Below are 22746 nucleotides of genomic sequence, written 5' to 3'. Positions count from 1 at the left end.
AGTGGGGCTGTTCACTGATGATTGCACAGTGTTCAGCTCCATTTACAATTCCTCAGATAATGAAACAGTCCGTGCCCACATGCAGCAAGACCTGGACAACATCCTGGCTTGGGCTAATAAGTGGCAAGTGACATACTCGCCACACAAATGCCAGGCAATGGCCATCTCCAACAAGAGAGAGTCTAACCACCTCCCCTTGTCATTCAATGACATTACCATCGCTGAATCCCCCACCATTATCATCCTGGGGGTCACCAGTGACCAGAAACTCAACTGGAGGGCACCACATAAATACTGTGGCTACAAGAGCAGGTCAGAGGCTGGGTATTCTGTGGCGAGTGACTCACCTCCTGACTCCCCAAAGCCTTTCCACCATCTACAAGGCACAAGTCAGGAGTGTGATGCAATACTCTCCACTGCAGCAGCTCGCCAAAGCTTCTTCAACAGCACCCCCCCAAACCGACGACCTCCATCACCTAGAAGGATAAGGGTAGCAGGTGCACGGGTACACCATCACCTCCAAGTTCCCCTCCAAGTCACATACCATCCTGACTTGGAAATATATTACCGTTCCTTCATCGTCACTGGGTCAAAATCATGGAACTCCCCACTTAACAGCATTGTGGGAGAACCTTCACCACACGGACTGCAGCGGTTCAAGAAGAAGGCTCACCATCACCATCTCAAGGGCAATTAGGGATGGGCAATAAATGCTGGCCTTGTCAATGATACCCACATCCTGAAGAATGATTAAAAAAAACTACTGAAAATGATGTAATAATGGCTTTTAAAAAAAAATACACAGCAGGCTCTGTGACAACTGTTTACTGCAAAATAAAATTGTAATTCCGTAATCTGCCTTATGTCTTATGCTTGATTATATGAGTATATTATAATGGTTTTATAATGAATTTGCAGCACAGCACATGTAGGTCAACAAATGGCATAATTAACTGAGTTTAGAGGTTTTACACGGCATTCATGTGTTAGTCATAATCCCCATAAAATAGCTACATAACTGAGAATGCACATGTCTGGTGTGATTGACATAATTCATGTGAGAAATGGACAAAAATACCAACAGATGGAACATGATATTTGACTATATCAGTGCACATGGAGCCAGATTTTCCATTCTTTTCTAGTCATTGGGTGAAATGTCCAGCCCCTGTTTACAAAATATTGTCAACCTTAACCTATGTATTGTTCTGCTTTCCATTTCCTTCTTGATATTTGTTACTTTCCCTTCTCAATGCACACACATAATCCTTTTTATTTTGACATTGATATCCCAAGTATAACCCCTCTTGGATTTCTTTTTCACAACATGTTATGTACAGATAACGATCTGTGGCTGGCCAAACCTCAATTCCCATTTGCAAAATAGGCATCACCTTGTTACTAATTAGAAGAAGCAATAAAGTGTGTGACACATCCTATCACTCCTCGTGCTACTGAATACAAGCGGTATCAATAATAATTGGGTGGAATCTACACCATTTAAATGTAGAAGTTGTATACATTACTTTTTAACTTTTAGTAGAGGAGGCAGCTGTTTGGGATACGTTTTGGGAAGATTAGAGTTGGGATTTTCTCCATTTTCATGAATTCATGCTGCAAAAGAATTGCAAATTCCACAGTTGGATTACTAACATTTTTCGTTGTTGCAATTTGATTACTTGGGAAGTGTGAGAGAAACACCATTACAGGAACATTGCCACTAATTGTTTCATTATTCACAAAATTGTCTGCAGGACAATTACTCTCAGCCACCATTTTGCTTGATAGCGTGTTAAAATCTACAAAAAAATAGGGTTATTAACCTTTTTCTGCAAAAGAGGAAAATATGAACCAATACGTCACAACGAATAACAAATAAGGAGCTTTGAGGGAGTCAGTGTGATGGTAGAATAGGCTGAAACAACACCACTGGATGTAGTTCTAGGATGTTTCACTACAGTAAAGGCACTGTACAAATGTAACTTCTCCTTTTAATGATGTCGATTCAATGCCCCACTGCACTGAGTATTGCTGTGGAGAGACACCAAGCAGATGGAAGGAAATTAGTAGGAGGTTTGCCCGTTGGCTGCTCTTATCACTTCTTAGTGGTCAGTTCAGAGATCTCAAGTGGAGGCCTGGGAGTGAGTCACCCTCTCTACCTCAATTAATGTCTGGCACAGAGAGACAAATAGAGGAATATCGTGGTAGTTTGTCCTAAAAAAGGGATTAAAGAATGTGTTTAATATTTTTATTTAATTAAAATGTAATTGCGTCTAAATATAACTTACTTGGAAAAATATGGCTTTGGTATCGAGTCTCCAAAAGTTTGTGACTGGATAACCACTGTGACCTCGACATGGTATCAGCTCCAGTGCTGAATTACAGTTCGGACACGCTTTTTCTGCAAAACATAAAACTACACATTAGGACTTGTTATAATACAGGAACAGGAGAGAAGAAGGGCCCGCTTACTATATCAGTGTTGTCTCAAACTTACACCCAAGAGGTAATTTTCCGATTTAGTGTTCTCACTGACAGCATATACCAAAGATTCAAACTTGTGCCTGAGTTTCTGTTATGCATTGCCCCTGGACGAAGCTTTCCACCAGAGGCTGAAGTTTCAAAATTACCCCTTTATTTTCCTCTAAATAGGATTAAGCAAAAGACAAACTAACGTGGACTTAACTGTTTAATGATTACTGCAGACACTTCTGCACCAAAACAAAATAAGAATTATTTCAAATGTGCCATTACTTTACAAATACAACATGTATTGACCTATAAAGTATCAGCATAACCTATCAAGTATCAGCCTTTGTTCATTGGTAGCACTCCTGCCTCTGAGTCAGAAAGTTGTGGCTTCAAACTCCACTCCCAGATTGGAGCATGTAATCCAGGCTGACACTTCAGTCCAGTACTGAGGGAGTGCTGCATTGTCTTTTAGATGAGACGTTAAACCAAAGCCCCATTTGCCCTCTCAGGTGGTTATTAAGGATCCTGTGCCACTATTTGAACAAAAGCAGGGAAGTTAGGCCATTTAGGAGTGAAACCAGTAAGCACTTTTTCACATGAAGGGTAGTGGAAATCTGGAATGAGTTCCCCAAAGATCTGTGAAATTTTCAAGATTGAAATTGAAATATTTTTGTTAGGTAAGGGAGTAAAGGCAGGTAAATTGAGTTGAGGTATATATCAACCATGACCTAACTGAATGGTAGAACGAGCTTGAGGAGCTGAATGGCCTACTCCTGCTCCTATCTTTTATGTTCTTATGTTCTTACTCCTGTTCCTATGTGTCCTGACCACCATTTATTCTTCAACCAACACCACCAAAAACAGATTATCTGATCATTTATCCCATTGCTGTTTGTGGGACCTTCAAAAGTAATTAATTGGCTGTGAAGTGCTTTGGGATGCCCTGCAGACATGTAAGGCACTATAAAAATGCATGTCCTTTCTTTAACATGCCAAGCTTGTACTCAATTGTTTCACTGGACAGTCTGGTCATAAAGGTTCTCTCAGTACAGCATACTGTTTTTTGTGAAGTTACTGCTGAATGTTGCTCCTGTTCCTTAACGTGCTATTATACTGCCACCCTTGTATCAGTGTGAAGTACTTTTAAGTGTGTATCGATGCCAGTATAACTCAGGGGTCAGATCCCAATCTGGCTTCCCAGTGCACTACAGTCTGTCTCACACCACTTTATATTTGCACTGCTGCAGTATAGCTCCAGTGTCTGGGTGGTCTATCAGGAACTCTTAAATCTGAATGGAATCGTTATAATGTTATCAAGGTATCACATTCTCTGAACAGGAGGGGTGCTCTGCAACTGTGCCATAAGGTCTTTAGCTTTCGATGCAGAGTTTGTTCACCAGGAGTATGCCTAAATTCCCAATATTTGCTCCAATGCAAAAACGATGTGCTGGGAGCACTAAAGATGAAAGTTTGCTCTTGTGGAAGCTGCTTTATGGCTGACCTCAGTTCGACCTTTAGTGATGGTGAAAATGACCAGCAGTACCACTGGTCTGCTGATTGTACATCGCACCCCGCAGATACCAGTCTTAATCACTATTTTTTTCATTTAGCTAAATTTTTTACAAAATACTGCATGGTAGCAAAATATTATAGCTTGAACATAAACTACAGACAGGGATTGATATGTATCAACAAGAATTAGCTGTGCAATGCAATACTTCATACCTGAAGCATAGAGAGGGAGGTTAGAAGGATTTTTTCATGCAAAAGGTTGTTAGGGTATTGAATAGATTACCAAAGGGAGCTAGTGAAGTTGAATCAATCATTTAGGAGGGAATGAGATAAAAACTCGAAGAAAAATAGTTAGAAACAAATGTCAGCTGTGGCTCAGTGGTAATGCTCCCACCTCTAGAATCAGAAGGTTGGGGTTCAAGTCCCACTCAAGAGACTTAAACACATAATCTAGGCTGACACTTCAGTGGAGGACTGAGGGAATGCTGCACTGTCAGAAGTGCTGTCTTTCAGATGAGGCATATAAAACAAGGCCCTGTCTGTCCTTTCAGATGGACATAAAAGATCCCATGACACTATGTGAAGAAAAGCTGGAATTGTCCTGTATCCTGCCCAATGTTTATCCCTCAATATATGTCACTAAAAAATAAATTATCTGGTCCTTATCTCATTGCTATTTGTGGGACCTTGCTGTGTGTAAATTAACTGCCACATTTCCCAACAGTAACTGTACTTCATTGGCTGTAAAGTGATTTGAGACGTCCTGAGGTTAGAATATAAGGAGGGATGATGGACCAAATAGGTTCTTCTGTACTGACATTTTTGATTCTTCCTGTTGTCAAGATAGATCGATGAAAGTAGCAAAGAAAATTCAAAACATGTAGCGAGGTGTATAAAATATACACAGTTAGCTTAAGTCATAGTTAAAGGGGTGAAGTTGATCTGTGCAATCTTTTTTTTTATTCATTCATGGGATGTGGGCATCGCTGGCAAGGCCAACGTTTATTGCCCATCACTAATTGCCCTTGAGAAGGTGGTGGTGAGCCGCCTTCTTGAACCGCTGCAGTCCGTGTGATGAAGGTTCTCCCACAGCAGGGTTAGGTAGGGAGTTCCAGAATTTTGACCCAGCGACGATGAAGGAACGGCGATATATTTCCAGGTCAGGATGGTGTAGAGGAGAATGTGCAAGTCCTTCTAGGTGGTAAAGGTCGGGGGTTTGGGAGGTGCTGTCGAAGAAGCCTTGGCGAGTTGCTGCAGCGCATCTTGTAGATGGCACATGACTCCAGCCACTGGAGAGCTTTCCCCCTGATTCCCACTGACTTCAATTTTACTAGGGCTCCTTGATGCCACACTCGGTCAAATGCTGCCTTGATGTCAAGGGCAGTCACTCTCACCTCACCTCTGGAATTCAGCTCTTTTGTCCATGTTTGGACCAAGGCTGTAATGAGGTCTGGAGCCGAGTGATCCTGGCAGAACCTAAACAGAGCATCTGTGAGCAGGTTATTGGTGAGTAAGTGCTGCTTGATAGCGCTGTCAACGACACCTTCCATCACTTTGCTGATGATTGAGAGTAGACCGATGGGGCGGTAATTGGCCGGATTGGATTTGTCCTACTTTTTGTGGACAGGACAAACCTGGGCAATTTTCCACCTTGTCGGGTAGATGCCAGTGTTGTAGCTGTACTGGAACAGTTTAGTATTGTATTTATACACGCTTCCTTTGTCCACTGTTTTAACAACGACATTGCATGGTAATATATTAGTTAGTAATAACACACAGTGAGATTTCACTCATGAAACTTTAAAGTCTGCACATGACCACACGGACTGCAGCGGTTCAAGAAGGCGGCTCACCACCACCTTCTCGAGGGCAATTAGGGATGGGCAATAAATGCCGGCCTTGCCAGCGACGCCCACATCCCGTGAACGAATAAAAAAAATTTAAAAAAAAATCCAGTTCACAGATGTATTTAATCCCTTTACTGCCATCTACAATATTCCATGAATGTAACCTGTGTGGGTTTTGTTAAAAGCCCTACTTAATTCACTCTTCCTTTAACCTTGTAAGATTTGGGTGACTCATGAAAATTACCTTGAAAGTAGTCTATTGTTCCCAAAACAAATGACTTAACGTAGGTGAACTCCCAGATTTAACAAATAATTCAATGGAAATAGTGTGGTAAAATTAGCTGCTTATGATTTTATATTAACTGCATCAACCATTCATTGAATAAGAAATCCTCACGAGAGGCAGTAGGTAAGAGTTTCAATGCTTATATATGTTTCCACTGAACCTTTAAAATACACACTGAGCCAATCTAACATATACCACTTTTTGCTTATTGTACAAAAGCTATTTTCACCTTTCACCTTCTGAAATAATAATAATTCAAATAAGGTTCTTGTACAAACACCCTGATCCTTCTCGATGCACACGTTAGATGATCCTGTATTTTAAAGGAATATAAACAGTAATATTGAATAGCCTTACAAGAGGATTGAGTCTGACGAGTCTGTAAGTGGTAGATAGTTCATGTGTGGCTCAGGACACGTTTGGGCAGAAATTCGTTTTAGGCGGGAGTGTCAGACAGGCGGAGTGTCAGACGGGCGGGGTGTGAAACGGGCGGAGTGTAGAAGGCGCGGAGGGTGAATCGGGCGGAGGGTGAACGGGGCGGAGGGTGAACGGGGCGGAGGGTGAACGGGGCGGAGGGTGAAAGGCGCTGTCGATTCACTATTGCCTGTTTTGTGCTCCCGCCCCAGACGGATTTCTACCCCATTGTATCGCCGGGAGTAGGTCAAACACCTGTCGCAGACACATCTGTCCACGATAGCATTGGTAGGAGTGAGCACTGCACAGTCCTTGTGTAGACAAAGTTTCATCTCCACAATGACAATATCCTCCATTCGGTAGTATAGCACTATAACTGTGCTGTGGGCCATGATCATTAACAGAATTGTGTTTCACCACAATCTGTAACCTCATGGCCCCACACATCCATTGTCATCAAGCTAGGAGAACAACCCTGGTCAAATGGGTAGTGTAGAAGAACACACCAGGAGCAGTACCAGGCATGCCTTAGAATGTGGTATGAACATAGTGAAGCTAATACACAGAGCTACCTGTATGCTAATCACCAAAAGCAGCAAGCTATAGACAGAGCTAAGTGGTCCCACAGGCAACGGATCAGAGCAAGACTCTAACCCTACCACATCCAGTCACGAATGATGGTGGACAGCCAGACAACCAACAGGAAGAGACTCAGTGAACATTCCCATCCTCAGCAAATAAAGTGTTTGCAAGTGTCTTCAGCCAAAAGTGCTGATTGGATGATGTTACTTGGCCTCTTCCCAAGGTCCCCACCATCAGAGATTCCAGTGTCCAGCCAATTCAATTCACTGCACATTACATTAAGAAGCAGTTGAGCACACTGGACACAACAAAGACTATGGGTCCTTATAATATCCTGACTGTAGTGCTCAGGGCCTGCACACAAGATAGCTCTTCCCTAGGCTAGCCGTTCAGCTGTGACACTGGTATCTACTCAACAATGTGGAGGATTGCCCACGTATGGCCTATCCTCAAAAAAACAGAACAAATCTAGGCACGCCAATTACTGTCCTATCAGCCTTCGCCTAATCATCGCAGCCCCAGGATGTCGCTGTAGGAGTTCCTCAGGGAAGTATCCTCAGCTCAACCAGGTTCAGTTACTTCACCAGTGACCTTTCCCCCATCATAAGGTCAGGAGTGCGGCTGTTCACTGATGATGCCATGGTATTCAACTTCATCCACAATTCCTCTGGTAATGAAGCAGATCAGGCCAGCGTACAGCAGGACTTGAACAACATCCAGGCCTAGGTTCATAAGCGGCAGGTAACATTCGAGCCACATAAATACCAGGCAATGATCTTCTCGAACAAGAAAAAGCTCAGCCACGATCCATGGCCTTGAGCTGCATTACCACTGCCGAGTCCCACATCATCAATATCCTAGGAGTCACCATTGACCAGAAGATTAACTGGACTAGCCATATCAACACCATGGCTGTACGAGCAGGGCTGAGGTTGGGTATTCGGTAATGAGTGGCTCACCTCATGACCCCTCAAAGCCTGGCCACTATCTACCATGCACATGTCAGGAGTGTGATGGAATACTCACCACTGACCTGTATGTGTACAGCTGCAAGAAGCTTGACACCATCAAGGACCGAGCAGTCCGTTTGAGTCCTGCTATTGGACTCAATATCCACCCACTCCACAAACCAGCACACCATGGATGTAGTGCGCACTATTGACAGGATACACTGCAGCAACTCACCAAGGTTGTTCAACAACACTTCCCAGCCCTGTGACCTCTACCACCAAGAAAGACAAGAGCAGTAATGGTGTGGAAACAACACCACCTCCAAGCCACACACCATTCAGACTTGGACATATAGCACCATTCTTTCATTGTTGATGGGTGGACATCCTGAAATTCCCTACCTAACACCATTGGGGAAGCACCACAAAGACTGCAGCAATTCAAGAAGAAGGACCACCCCCACCTTCTCAAGGCAGCTAAGTTTGGGCAATAAGGGTGGCCTTGCTGGCATTGCCCGTATCCCAAGAACAATTTTTTTAAAATCGCAGATACCTCTTGTCCATTACTGTACATCATAACAACCACCGTTTGCAAAAATAAAACATTAGCACTTAATAATATTAATTAAATGGAATAAACTGCAACTAAACATATTATTGGGATTAAAACAGAGTGTATTTCCAATCACAACACATCGCTGGGGATTCATATAAATTCAATAATATGAGATGTTTTGATATAATAAATCAGGGAAATCTATTTCCACTGGTTGGTGAGTCAGTAATTAAAGGATAAGATCATCACTAGAAGAAGAAAGGGAGAGATTAGGAGAAATATTTTCATGTAGAGGGTTGTTAGGACATGGAATGGAACAATGGTGGAAGCAAAATCCATAATAGCTTTTAAAAGGAAATGGATAAATATTTTTAAAAAGAAAAATTACAATTGTTAGAGAAAGGACAGTGGAATAGGACTACATTTAAAGCTCTTTCAGAGAGCTGGCACAGGCGTGATAGGCTGTGCTGGATTCTACAAGCTATTCGAGCTTCACTGATATGGTTTATAAAGCATCTGGATGTCCTCCATGTACTACTCATTGTACCACCCATTCCTTCCTGGACAATGTTTAATCGCTGCCAGATATTTTGTTTACCTAAAATAGTTTTTTTTATATTGTTATTATTTTCATTTGCTCGTAAACTAAGATTATAAGGATTTTCAGAAAAGCTAAAAGGCCAATAGGTCCAACAAGCTTGTGTTGATAGATCTCAGTCCCACTGTGTGACCATAAAATTAAGCAAATTACTAGTACAAGAAAAACCCCTTTCCACACAAGTGCTAAAATATATTTTTTTATTACCAAAATATGAAAGAGATAAAAGGGTAATATGATAAATTCACTGATCGCACGTTCCCAGTGAGGAGCTGTGCTTGAGGGGATTGCAAGTCAGAGTTATAGTGTTATAGCCCTATCTCTGACAAATGCACCATTTGAACGTGGCTCCCCATTGGGAGCACAGGATTTAATATAAACAAATGTCTTTATATATTTACTGCAGTTACAAAATTCAATACTGCCACTTTTGCATCAATACAAGGATTTTTTTGGGGTGCACATGGAAGCAAAGGTGACAGTCTAAGTGAGTTGTCATGTCCCAATCAGACTTCTGAGCACTCAAAAGCCAGAAGATGTGAGACGCTTCCTGGACATTGATTTCACACTGAGTGCAATATAACTCCAGTCCAGTGCAAAGCCATAGTATAAAAGTGCCTGGCCTGTCCATTAGATGCCTTGGGCACTGTATAAACCTACCTTTTAATGCTTTTAATGTTAGCAGAAGCAGAGGCTTCTATCTATACTCTCATAACTTTAACACTTCCTAGCCACCCAGGGACTGGAGTTCTGCGCGTGCATTCTAGTGTGCATCTGCAGAGTTCCTTTGTCGCTGACCTCAGTAAAATCTGTAGTTGTGTGGCTAGCAGTATAATTTGGGTCTGCCAGCTGCACATTGCACTCCACAAATACCAATAGCTGTAATGCAACTGCAGCCTTAGAACAGAAAACTGTTTTGGTAACATCAATATCATTAAATATTAAGAGTTCTACCTAAATATTTTGTTAATGTTCATCAGGTGATTTTGGTCCCTGTCGTCCTGAGCCATCCTAACAATTATTAAACCAATTTTTATTAGTACGTCTGCCCTAAATACATTATTATGCTATCAACAATGAGGGTTACAGTTATGAAAAGAGCCTTAAGAAGTTAGGACTTTTTTTCACTGAAGTCGAGAAGGTTAAGTGTAGACTGACAGAGCCCGTCCAGGTTATGAAGAGTTATGATAGAGTAAATAGTGATAGATTGTTCCACTGGTTGGTGAGACTACAATGAGAGTACACGTTTAAGTTAATCACACAAAGAATTAAAGGGCAAGCTGCAAAAAAAAATCTTTACAGAGAGGGTAGTCAGAGTGTGGAATTCTTTGCCACAAACTGTTGGAACAGAATCTTCTAAAAAGGGATTGTATAGATGCTTGAAAAAGAGGAATATTAAAGGATATGGGAGCGAGCAGGATTAGATTAGGTGGTTCATATGGAGAAAAACACATTTTTGTGCTGTAACATTCTATATTCTGTAATGATGGGAATTTAAACAAACTCAATATTAGAGTGAAAAGGGTGGATTATAATTCTAAAGGTAGCTCCTAGAAAAGTTGTGACAATCATACTCTGTATTTTACAGGACATACACACAGAAATACACACAGCAAGGGAAGATATTAGAAACAATTACAGAAAACGTTTTTCTATTTATTCAGAAAGAAAATGCCAAAAACTTTTAACTGTGGTCTTTAGCTTAGGGCATCTGCAATCAGTGGTGTTGGGAGTAATGTTAGAAAGTCAAGAAAGACCTGAACCCATAGAGTACTGGGACCGAATTAGCAATTGCAGAAACCAAGCTACCTCCATGTGCTAGAACAGTAGAATTTTAAGGCACAGGAAGAGACCATTAAGGCCATCGCACCTGGGGTTCTCTGAAAGAGCGATTTACTTAAGAGCTTGCATTTATATAGAATCTCTTCAGAATATCCTAAGGCTTCACATCCAGTGAATTGCATTTTCTGAAGTATAGTCATTGTTGTTATGTCGGCAAACTTAGACCCGTTTCCCTGCCCTTTCTCCATATCTTTGATTTTTCCTTTCCAAATATATGCCCAGTTCCCTGTTTGTTGAGCGGAGTGTTTGAATGGTACATTCCAGCACCCACCGTGCTTCCTAATACAAATCTAGCTCAATCATGTGAAACCACAATTTAAGGTAGAAACACACGGGTTCTCTGTGAAAGAAAGGTATATTAATCCAGCAGTGAAGTTCATTGCCAGACCCTAGGGTACTCACTCTGCTGTTTCTGACGAGCCTTGTCACAGATAGCCGGCCTGAGCTGCAGTTTGCTGCCATTAGGCAGGGTGCAGTTTCTGGCGCAGATCACCACTCCCAGGCAGGACTTCTTCAAGATCTGGCAGTTGTGGTTGTTGGTGTTCCTCATGGCCCAGCCACTCAGGTGCCTCTGTGCATTTTTATCGTCTGCAGTGTAAATATATCGCACGTAGCCATCCGTCCATTCCTGGAACATGTCAAACTGCTTCACATCCTGAAAGTTGCACACAAAATTGTTGATTTCTCTTCATTTATACAAGACTGTTAGATAAGAAGCATTATACGAGCAGACACACGTGGGTTGCTTTGTTCTGGACACACAGAGTTAGACCAGAATTCACACGTTTTAATTCTCATTTATTAATCCCCGGTTTACACGCCCTCTGTTCATTTTGAGCGGATCAGTAAAATGAATAAAAGGTTTTATTAAAAAGCAAATGCTGCAATTAAGATCATCCGAAGCCGAGCCCCAAATTACAGACATTATTAAAAATGATTAATTTTGTAATCTATTTGATTTTAATTCTTAAACCTTTTTAAAGGAACGGACATAGGAGACACAACGGCTGGAGTGAGTGATGTACTCGGTAAAAGGCGCAACCCAGAGTTTCAAATATTAAAAATGGTTCAGGACCCCAAGTCAATCTTTCTCAAACTGTCGTCTTTGAAAAAACACTCAAAAAATCTGCACAATACTTGAAACACAAACCTGGCAGCAGGTCGAGCTGGAATATCCCGGGAGTTGGAATTTCTACCCGCCGGTAAACCGCAACACTTATAGTGACTTTAAAATATAAGAACAGAATTGTCTGACAGAAACAACCCGATCCTGGACTTTATATCGTGCTTTTTAATTGCCTGTTGTGGACCGAGTCTGATTCTTTCTCCTCCTCCTCCAATCCTCATAAATAATCTGCGGATCTAAATGTCTCACGTTTTATTTTTGAAACTGAATTAAAGTGCATTAAAATAATACACTTTAAAATATGTAACATGATGCACGGTTTGAAATATACATTAAATATGTCACTAATTTCAAAGTCCTATTTAGGAGCGACACCTGACTGTAAATTGCACCATACTCTGTATAAATAAATACCAGGTTTGAATTCGTTCTCTTGCATAGCGAGACTTTCCCAACAGTTACCTGAGGAAGTTTGGGGTCGTTAATATCCCAAGTAATTTTCATTCCGTAGGAACACACACAGTCAGCATCTTCGTACTGGTCCCCTTTGGACATCTTTCCTCTCTCCCAGCGATCAGCTCTGCTCAAATACACCGGGTGGCATCGGCTGGGCTGGGACTCCGCTCACACTGCCTCTCCGATTCATGTACTGCACAAAATAAAGGGCAGAGAGAAGGAAAAGTGAGAGGGGACGGGGGAACGAGCTGACACGCCTAGAAATAAACACAGTGTGGGAAAATAAAGTTAATAAATATATGATTTAAAAGCCTGACAGAAAGTGTTCGTGTTCACTGAGACTAGCAAACCTGTGTTACTCGAATCCCATTCGATCCTGTTCGCAGTGTAATGAAGTTTCGATGTGATGCGCCCCGTCGTGCACTTTCCCTTTTTTTGAAAGCACTGGAGTATAAAGATGAGTGAAGGTATAGTGCGCGCTCCCTGGGTCCCCGGTTATCCTCTCAGTGATTCAGGATACGCTCTCTCCTTTTGACACAGATGGGAAGGAGTTGAACACCAGCACCAACTTTCATCTCAGGTGAACCGTGCTCGTGACCTGAGAAGATAGCCTGTTCTAATCCACACGTAGGCGCTCAGCCAGTCAAACATGACCCACCTGCCTGCCAGTGTCTGAAATACAGCAAACAGCCTCCAGAGACACAACCAGCCACAAACACAGCAGAAATCAGCCACAAAGTAAAGGTTAGAAACCACATCAAAACACAACCAGTAGGAAACTTCAAATGACCATGTAAACACATTGTAACAGCAAAGGTGCTTTGCCGGTTTCTAATTGTATCACAATGCAATTATTTATTCCTTAACAGTCAAAACAAAATATTATTAGGGCGAAAGTCACACTGTCCTTCTTGACGGTTTGTCTAAAGTGGATTTGAGTCAAATACACGCAGATTTCATGTTGCGAGTGCAATATGTGGTAAATTTTAAACAAAACGATAAAAGATTGTGAAAGTAATAGTAAACTTGTTCAATTTAACGATCACGGTTCAAAGTGTGCTGTGAATAGTGTAAAGGATTGGGGGGAGTTTCACATTACTTTATGGGTTATTTTGAACAGGAGCTGAGACAGAATATCACAGGCATCGTTTGTTTTTAACATTCTTGCGGATCCAATTAAGTGTGAATCTGAGTTCGGTGACAATGATGAGATACGCAGTTTAACACAAGAGGAGAATAAAATATTTCGACTTAAACTCTACGGTTAAACTCTTGGCTTCGTTGCACGTTTACAAAGGTTAGATCTTGACTTTGTTGGTCCAAATCGTGCGGTCAAAAATCGGAGTTATTGTGGGTTTCTACAAAGTGCTTGTTAACTGCAAAATACGTATTTCTAAAATTGGCTTATTATATAATTCTAAAAATATTTAAATAATATCAGTCCGATCGCTGGTTAAAGTGCAGGATGAAATAGATTTAATTGAAAACGTTCCCCATGCACTACGTTGTGCATTGTGAAGGTGTTTTGCCTTTCCCCGTATTTATATAACAACAAGGCGCGGCTGCTAAACACTGCTTCACTTTGTGTGACTAATGTGGGAGCCTTTCCAAGTGTAGTGAATAAAACAGAGAAAAAAACAAACCTGTTGTTTGATTGTTTTGTGTAAACCCAATAGATTTTCAGTTTAGGAATCAAGACAAATCTTGTAAATCTGGAACCTATTCTGGCAAAGCTGCCAAACGTTTTGGTAGCATATCTTACATATTACAATCTTCATTATATAAATATGGGGACGATTCGCGATTTATTTAGCCGCTGGACTAAACATTAAGGTTATAGTTAAAATATATGGGGCAAAATATGTTAGTAACGATGAAACGGGACAGTAACATTCCGCAGTTAGATCTGAATTGAGTTGCTCAGTCGGGTGATCGTATTCCAGGAAATAAATGCAGACATTCGACACGAACACTGACTCCCCAACCCACTGGGCAGGGAAAGGCAGACAGACCGGGGAAGCGTCAGGCTGCACAGAGCGCTGGCTTCATGATCAGCATGTTGTGTATTTGGCCGATCCACCGATTTCACTCACAGATCGGCACAATACTTGCTATAAAAATAAACAAATATTCATCCCAAAAATAAACAAATACTGATCCCAAATATTAAACAAATACCGATCCCAAAATACTAACCAAAATTAAAGCAATGCTTACACCAAAATTAAACCAATTAAACCAATACTGACCCCAAATTAAACCAATACTGACCCCCAAATTAAACCAAGACTGACCCCAAATTATACCAATACTGACCCCCAAATTAAACCAATGCTTACACCAAAATTAAAGCAATACCTACACCAAAATTAAACCAATACTGACCCCCAAATTAAACCAATACTGACCCCCAAATTAAAGCAATGCTTACACCAAAATTAAACCAATACTGACCCCCAAATTAAACCAATACTGACCCCCAAATTAAATCAATACTGACCCCCAAATTAAAGCAATGCTTACACCAAAATTAAACCAATGCTTACACCAAAATTAAACCAATACTGACCCCCAAATTAAACCAATACTGACCCCAAAATTAAAGCAATGCTTACACCAAAATTAAACCAATACTGACCCCAAATTAAACCAATACTGACCCCAAATTAAATCAATACTGACCTCAAAATGAAACCAATATAACTATATTGGGGAGTCCCGAGCTGCTGACACACCTCACTTGACTCCTAAGTATGATGTGGAGATGCCGGTGATGGACTGGGGTTGACAATTGTAAACAATTTTACAACACCAAGTTATAGTCCAGCAATTTTATTTTAAATTCACAAGCTTTCGGAGATTTTCTCCTTCCTCAGGTAAATGTTTCAAGATCTCCTTGAAGCCTACGCATTTATACATATTGAATAATACATGGTGTTTACAGACTGCCCCTAAGTAGGGAAGCCACCCTCCCCAGTTTAACTACACAATGGAACCGATCATTTAAAACACCCCGTTAAGAAAAAACACCTTGGCATGCAACCATAATAGTTTGGCTAGAAAGTGTTTCCATTGTAAATAGCCTCTAACTACAGACTATTTGCTGAACGCCACAAACATCCAAGCTCTTTATAACTATAGCCATTTGTCTGACTCGTAATTAAGGACCACACCAGATTTGGTTTTCGTCGCCTTAGTTAAATAGTATCGATATAAATTGACAAAACAATGGCAAAACAAGGAAGTTTTCATGAAAGAGGAACCTTCAAGGGAAAGTTCAGTAATATGATGGAAATGAGAGGTAAAATGTCATTGGCTTCTCCTCAAACCTATGTGGTTAACATATCAAAAAATAAAGCAATTTTGAAACGAATACTTTGAATTGTCGTCGCGCTGCTTCGGAGTAATCGCCCTGGATAATTAATCATTTATTTCTAACAAATGAGTATCCTAAGAATTCCAATAATTGGGAATCCCGTGATATATTTAATTCTGGGACAAACAAACATGTCGAAAATAAAAGGCGAAAACAATAAGCTTTGACCAGCCGAAAGTTACCGAATTGCTGGCTAAATCATGCCGTGCCGTGGCAAAAGAAGTAGATGCACTTAAAACCCAAATTCTTGTTATGTTAAAAATTGCTGCAATAGAACAGTAGAGAAAATTCAAAACAAAAATACACAAAACGTCGCCGTGAAATCTATGAAGTTCTCAACAAAATTGCAGAGTTGTTTTGTGCAACTTGATCCAAGAACCTTCCGGTGACTGGCAAAATACTCCAGGAAAAACCATTACTTCTGACACTCGAAATGAACTATAATGATTTCAGGAAAATCTTTGAAAAGTTATTTTTATTAAATATTTTTCAAATTAGATTAGCATATAAAGTCATTTACGTATAGTTTATTAAAAACAATTTATGACTTTAGTGCTTCAAATGGGTGATTCCAAGCAATGGAAAAGACAAGTCAAATTATTAAAGTCATATTATCAGAAGAAGTAATTGAGAATGCTTCACAACTGAAATGCCTTCACTGTAAGTCTAGATGTTTTTAAGAAGAACATTCTATTAATGAAATGAAAACAAATGAAAAAGTAAAAAACAGCCAAAGTATCTGTGGTAATGACAATCAGTGTGTTAATTAAACGCTTGTCGATAGTGTATTGTGTTTATTTCATACAATTAACTCACAGTATTTCTGTTATTAGTAAAATACATTTTTAAACTTTAAACAACATACATTGTTTTTTGTATGCTAATTTCCAGGGTTACTTCATGCTATGACGGACCACCAGTTTCGAGACACTACCTTTTCTCAATATAACCGGACATCTTAAATGACATGTTCCACTTATATGTATGTAGGATAATAGAAAGGAATGGCACACTGAAGAGTTTAGATGACCTCATAAACTAAGAGAGTAAAACTCCAGCAGATTATCAACCTAATCTGAACCCTGTAATATGTAACTGTTTGAAACACGCTCCTTTGCAATCATTATAGCACATACAAAATCAAAATATTTATCACAGAAATGTGGGAACATGGCAGGTCATTAACGAGCTGCATAGCAACAAAATGGAACTGCAAGCATCTGCATGTTTGAAACAGAAAGAATTTTACATCACAAACTTAGTGGTCTGAAGTTTAATATGACTGATGCTAAGGCCAAGGTGTGGACTGCAAAACACAGTCAACCAAGTATTTATACACTTTCAACAATATACATTTTATTATTTTTTGTATGCTCATGTCCAGGGTCACTTCATACAATGTTCCTGTAATGAGGAACCACCGGTTTTAAGACACCACACAGAACAGGATGCCTTCAATAATAAGCTTCACTGTATATGTATATAGAATAATAGAAATAATATATAAGGATTGCGTAGTAGCATGTTTCAAACAGTAACACATTTCAGGGCTCAGATTAGGTTGATAATCTTCTGGAATTTTTATCAGATTATGATGTCATCCAAGTTCTTCAATGTGCTTCTCTACCAGGGTAAAGCTCTGCTTATGGCGCGTGCATGGTGCAGGGTGCATGCATATAGAAAGCTTGGATATATGTCTGCAATGCTGTGCAGGGTGCTAATATGTATGCAGAGAGCTCTGTGCAGCGTGCTTACATGTATGTGCAGAGCTCTGTGCAGGGTGCTTACATGTATGCGCAGAGCTCTGTGCAGGGTGCTAATATGTATGCAGAGAGCTCTGTGCAGCGTGCTTACATGTATGTGCAGAGCTCTGTGCAGGGTGCTTACATGTATGTGCAGAGCTCTGTGCAGGGTGCTTAGATGTATGCGCAGAGCTCTGTGCAGGGTGCTTACATGTATGCGCAGAGCTCTGTGCAGGGTGCTTACATGTATGCGCAGAGCTCTGTGCAGGGTGCTTACATGTATGCGCAGAGCTCTGTGCAGGGTGCTTACATGTATGTGCAGAGCTCTGTGCAGGGTGCTTACATGTATGTGCAGAGCTCTGTGCAGGGTGCTTACATGTATGTGCAGAGCTCTGTGCAGGGTGCTTACATGTATGTGCAGAGCTCTGTGCAGGGTGCTTACATGTATGTGCAGAGCTCTGTGCAGGGTGCTTACATGTATGTGCAGAGCTCTGTGCAGGGTGCTTACATGTATGTGCAGAGCTCTGTGCAGGGTGCTTACATGTATGTGCAGAGCTCTGTGCAGGGTGCTTACATGTATGTGCAGAGCTCTGTGCAGGGTGCTTACATGTATGTGCAGAGCTCTGTGCAGGGTGCTTACTTGCAGGGTGTTTCCACAAATATGTGCACCTCTGTTCCTGGCACACTTTTTTAACTTAAAAGACAGCCTGCAGTTCTCTGTTTTTTCCTAACATTTAAAGACTCAATACACATTTTCTACAGTGCTCTGCAAATCCAGCCTACCTCCCAGCAATTTCGAAGTTCAGTTTCAAAGTGGACTAAGAGTTATACTCCATCCCTGTGAGATGGTCTCTGGGAGGTCGTTTCTCACCACTTGTCAACAGTGTGATGGAGATTGGGATATCACTCTCAAGTGATACTGACACTTTGACATCCATCCGTACCTCAAACCACTTCATGTTCACAAGAAAATATAACTATAGTCTAAAATATCTGTCAACTGCCAGCCGTAACATTTTCTACAGCTAGTTCACATTTAATATTAAATACACTTTTACAGAATCAAAAATGGACATGGAAAAAAATCATATGCACTATCCTTAAAGCACACATATAAAGGACACAAAGTTATTCACTTTCTATTTCCATGCCTGCTGCTCGATCTGCTTAGCTACAAGAGATCAATTATCCTAGGATGACATTTTTTTGGAATAAGGTACCAGAAAATGATCAAGCTCAGTCTGTAATCTTAATGTGTTCTAATAAAATGAGATGATTGGAGCAATCTGGGTCACTACTATAATTGCGGGAATATATTGTACAAATCAGATACAGGGAAACAAGAGGGGACACCTTAAGTATTGCCCTGAAATAATACCTGAAAATCCAAAACTAATTAATTAACTTCAGGCAACAATGAACTTTATCTAGGCATACAATGTTTAATTAGATAATAAATTTGTGTACCATGCTTATACTTAATTGAAAGTATGTTAGTAAATATTGATTTGCATCACACTGAATTAAATTGAAAATGAAGGCATATGTATAGAACAAATGTGCATTTATATAGTGCTTTTCACATCCACCCCAAAGCACTTCACAGCCAATTAACTACTTTTTTTGAAGTGCAGTTCCTGCTGTAATGTAGGGAAACACAGTATGGTCCTACAAACAGCAATTAGGTAAATGACTAGATAATCTGTTTTAGTGATGTTGATTGAGGGATAAACATTGACCAGGACACCAGGATAGCTCTCCTGCTCTTCTTTAAATAGTGCCATGGAATCTTTTATGTCCATCTGAGACGGCAGATGCGGCCTCAGTTTAATATTTCATCTGAAAGATGGTACCTCCAACCGCACAGCACGCCCTCAGCAGTGCCTTCAAGTGTAAAGTCTCTGGAGTGGGACTTGAACCCACAATCTTCTGACTCAGAGGTGAGAATGATAGCACTGACCACGATTGATTGACACCTTGGCTCTGTGATCAATACATATACGTTCCACATCGTTCACCTGAGGAAGGAGGTAGCCTCCGAAAGCTTGTGAATTTAAAATAAAATTGCTGGACTATAACTTGGTGTTGTAAAATTGTTTACAATTATACGTTTAGAAGAATCGATGGAAGACTGTTAGGAGTGATTTAAAAATGTGTAACACTGGAATGGAGCAACATTTCATGGTTTATCAACTAGCAAAATTATTTTCAAGGTTAACATGTACAGAGTGATGATCGGTGCTGATCCGGATTCTCCCACCACGTTTAAAGAATCTCGTTTCTGTTGCTGCTTTTGGTTGGAAATACGAAAACCACGAATTTACTCGAAGCTGCCGCCGCTCCGCCGCCCTAACATCGCGGGAAAGCCCCTCAAAGGGGAGCTGGGCGGCCGAGCGGAAACAGCTCTGAGGAAATTGTTTGGTGATTTCTGTTTTTAAGGAATGGGAAACAGTTCGAGTGATCGACTGAGAATTATTCCTTGTTTCAGATTGTATTCTTGACACGGAACTGGTTGTCTAACATCACTTACTACTGAAGTATATTTATCGGCGCTCACAGGATGATTCAGTAATATTTTTAAAACGGTTTTATTATCTACTATCGAGAAAAAAAAGAAAATTAAAAACCACCACCTAGATTTATATTGAATTAAACAAACGGAGATGTGGACTGCACGTCCTCGGATATACTCGGCAAATCGACATCCCCAATTATAAAATTCATCATAAGTAAAACATTACCCAAAATAATATCCGAATTAAACATTTTAACTTTACATTGAAAGGACTTCTACTAACCCCCTCCCAATCGTTAACTTTACTGACGTGTAACAACCACCGCGATTGGTGACGATTGTCAAGAAAGGAAGGTTTGTTTTAACAACAAACATGAATAAAAGGAGCTGCTTCTTAGCTCCCTGACATTTGAGTAATTTCGAAAATCACTGAATCGTGTTTTTGATCATAAAGTTTCTATCATAATGTTAAAGTCACTCTACCCCAGCCGTGACAGGAACAATTTAATTATTTGATTATAAAAAAAAGAGACTTTGGGAAAAGTTATGGACGAAAGTCATATTATTTTCAATTTGACAGAAACCAAAAACTTCAATGAGTGAAACAGATTGCTTTAAGGGATAGTTTTAATTTTGGATGTGGGGCTGGTCCTGTAAATATTACACATTCTGAGAACTTTGAGAACTGTGTCCACGATCAAGTCATAGCATTTGAACGACGAATGTGTCAGGATGGACAGAACATGACTTGTTTCGCACAATGTTGAATCAATTAAAACCCAATATTCATCAATAAGCTGAAATATAGAGACAGACAGAATTTTTAAAAATCCACCAGGTAGTGGATTAAGTAGTAAATAAAGTAATAAATGTCTCAGGGCCTATCCTGGCAGTTATTTATATTGCCAGACGGATAATAAACTCTGCACAATTAGTACAATGAAGCTGAGCTAAAATTATTTCTACATATATAAATAAATCTGGGTTCGATCGACGATAATAGGTTTTTCTAATCTAACTGGAAACATCGCTGAGATCGCGTCCTCAAATACAGACCGAACAGTTTTATATTGGAAAATTAGAAAATTAATTCACGTACTTGTGATTTTGATGGGTAAAATAGGTGTAAGTGAACGGAGGATGTCGAAAACTGACTGGGTTATGATCTATTAAACAGGCACCGAGGCTTCTCACCGACGGAGCAAACGCATCAGCTTGATGAAATGTCGTGGCTTCGAGAGCTGGGATGTTATCTATCTCACCTTGCAGCAATTGCTGAGTTTAGTTTCTTATACTTGTTTCCATTTGCAAAGTCCAGAAAAATCTCTGAACTTTGTTTTAAATATTATATTTGGAGAGGTGCTACACTCACGGGACTCTGTATTGGGGGCGGTCAATGTCCCTTTGAGTAAACCTCTTCCCATTTCCTTCTTGTGTGCGTTCACAAAAGAGGCAGCTGAGCCGATTTGCCGTATTCCGTGCCCACCTCAGTCCTGTCTCTGAGATGAGTGTGCGGGAGAGCAGCGCCATCTCCTGCTACACACCCTGCAGCCAGCTCTGGGGAAAAGTAACCTCACACCAGTACCAATCATTCATTGGTGTGTCATTCTCGTAACAATCCATGCAACGTATTACTATGGACTTTCTCTCAGTCACTAATCAACAAAACTTTCAACCAACTTGAAATATCTCGAGCCAGTTGCCAGTTAGCTGCTAATCAATTGTAAGTAGGTACTGACCAGGCCTTAATTGCTGTGTGGCTGAGGGTTGACTGACCAATGGCAATTAATGTTTCTGAAAGGGTATATTTGCAAGAGGGTACATTAGGGTATAATAGAAGCACAGAGACAGAGGAAGTTAAAGAGCAGGACCTCAAAGGTAGCAATCTCTGGATTACTCCGAGTGCCACATGCTAATGAGTATAGGAATAGTAGGATAAGACGGGTTAATGCATTACTGGAAAAATCATGCAGGAGGGAAGGCTTCAGATTCTTGTGGCATTGAGACCAGTTCTGGGGTAGGAGGGACCTCTACAAGATGGATGAGTTGCACCTCAACAGGGCTGAGACCAAAGTTCTTCCAGGGAGGTTAACTTGTCCTGTGGGGGAGGGTTTAGACTAATTCGGCATGGGGAAGGGCACCAGGATGAAGCATTAGAGAGGAGAAACAAGGTGCACAGAGGAGAGACAAACAGCATTAGAATAAAGAGCAGTTCAGAAATAGGAGGGATCGGACAGGGGGGAAATGTGAGGCAGACTAGGATGGGTTTGGTGTGCATGTGCGTAAATGCATAAGTGTGGTAAATAAGGATGGTGAGCTGCAGGCACAAGTGGCCACATGGGATTATGATATATTGGCAATAATGGAGACCTGGCTCAAACAAGGGGAGGATTGGGAACTTAATATTCCATGCTACAAGGCTTTCAGGAAAGATAAGAAAGGAAAAAAAGGATGGGAAAAGGATAAGGAACA

At 40.6% G+C, this 22746-nt stretch overlaps 1 protein-coding gene across 3 annotated transcripts in view; it reads right to left on the bottom strand.

The window, feature by feature from the left end:
* The window catches only part of gcm2 (glial cells missing transcription factor 2), a 28293-nt gene extending 6632 nt beyond the window's left edge, over positions 1-21661 (bottom strand). The window contains exons 1-4 of one of the 3 annotated variants that reach the window (XM_067997523.1): positions 21374-21661; positions 12648-12834; positions 11462-11714; positions 2289-2401 (exon numbers count right to left, since the gene is read on the bottom strand). In XM_067997523.1, the coding sequence (XP_067853624.1) occupies positions 2289-2401; positions 11462-11714; positions 12648-12740 (459 nt within the window). In that variant the 5' untranslated portion in view covers positions 12741-12834; positions 21374-21661. Of the gene's footprint in view, positions 1-2288; positions 2402-11461; positions 11715-12647; positions 12899-12991; positions 13379-21373 lie in introns of those variants that run through there. The other 2 variants (XM_067997529.1, XM_067997519.1) reach the window with 2 other exon arrangements.
* Between the last annotated feature and the right edge of the window lie 1085 nt (positions 21662-22746).

The sequence above is a fragment of the Heptranchias perlo genome, chromosome 2 (assembly GCF_035084215.1).
Source record: "Heptranchias perlo isolate sHepPer1 chromosome 2, sHepPer1.hap1, whole genome shotgun sequence".
Taxonomy (NCBI): Eukaryota; Metazoa; Chordata; class Chondrichthyes; order Hexanchiformes; family Hexanchidae; genus Heptranchias; species Heptranchias perlo.
The sequence above is the reverse complement of the archived record's forward strand: the minus strand, read 5'-3'. Positions and strand labels throughout refer to the sequence as shown.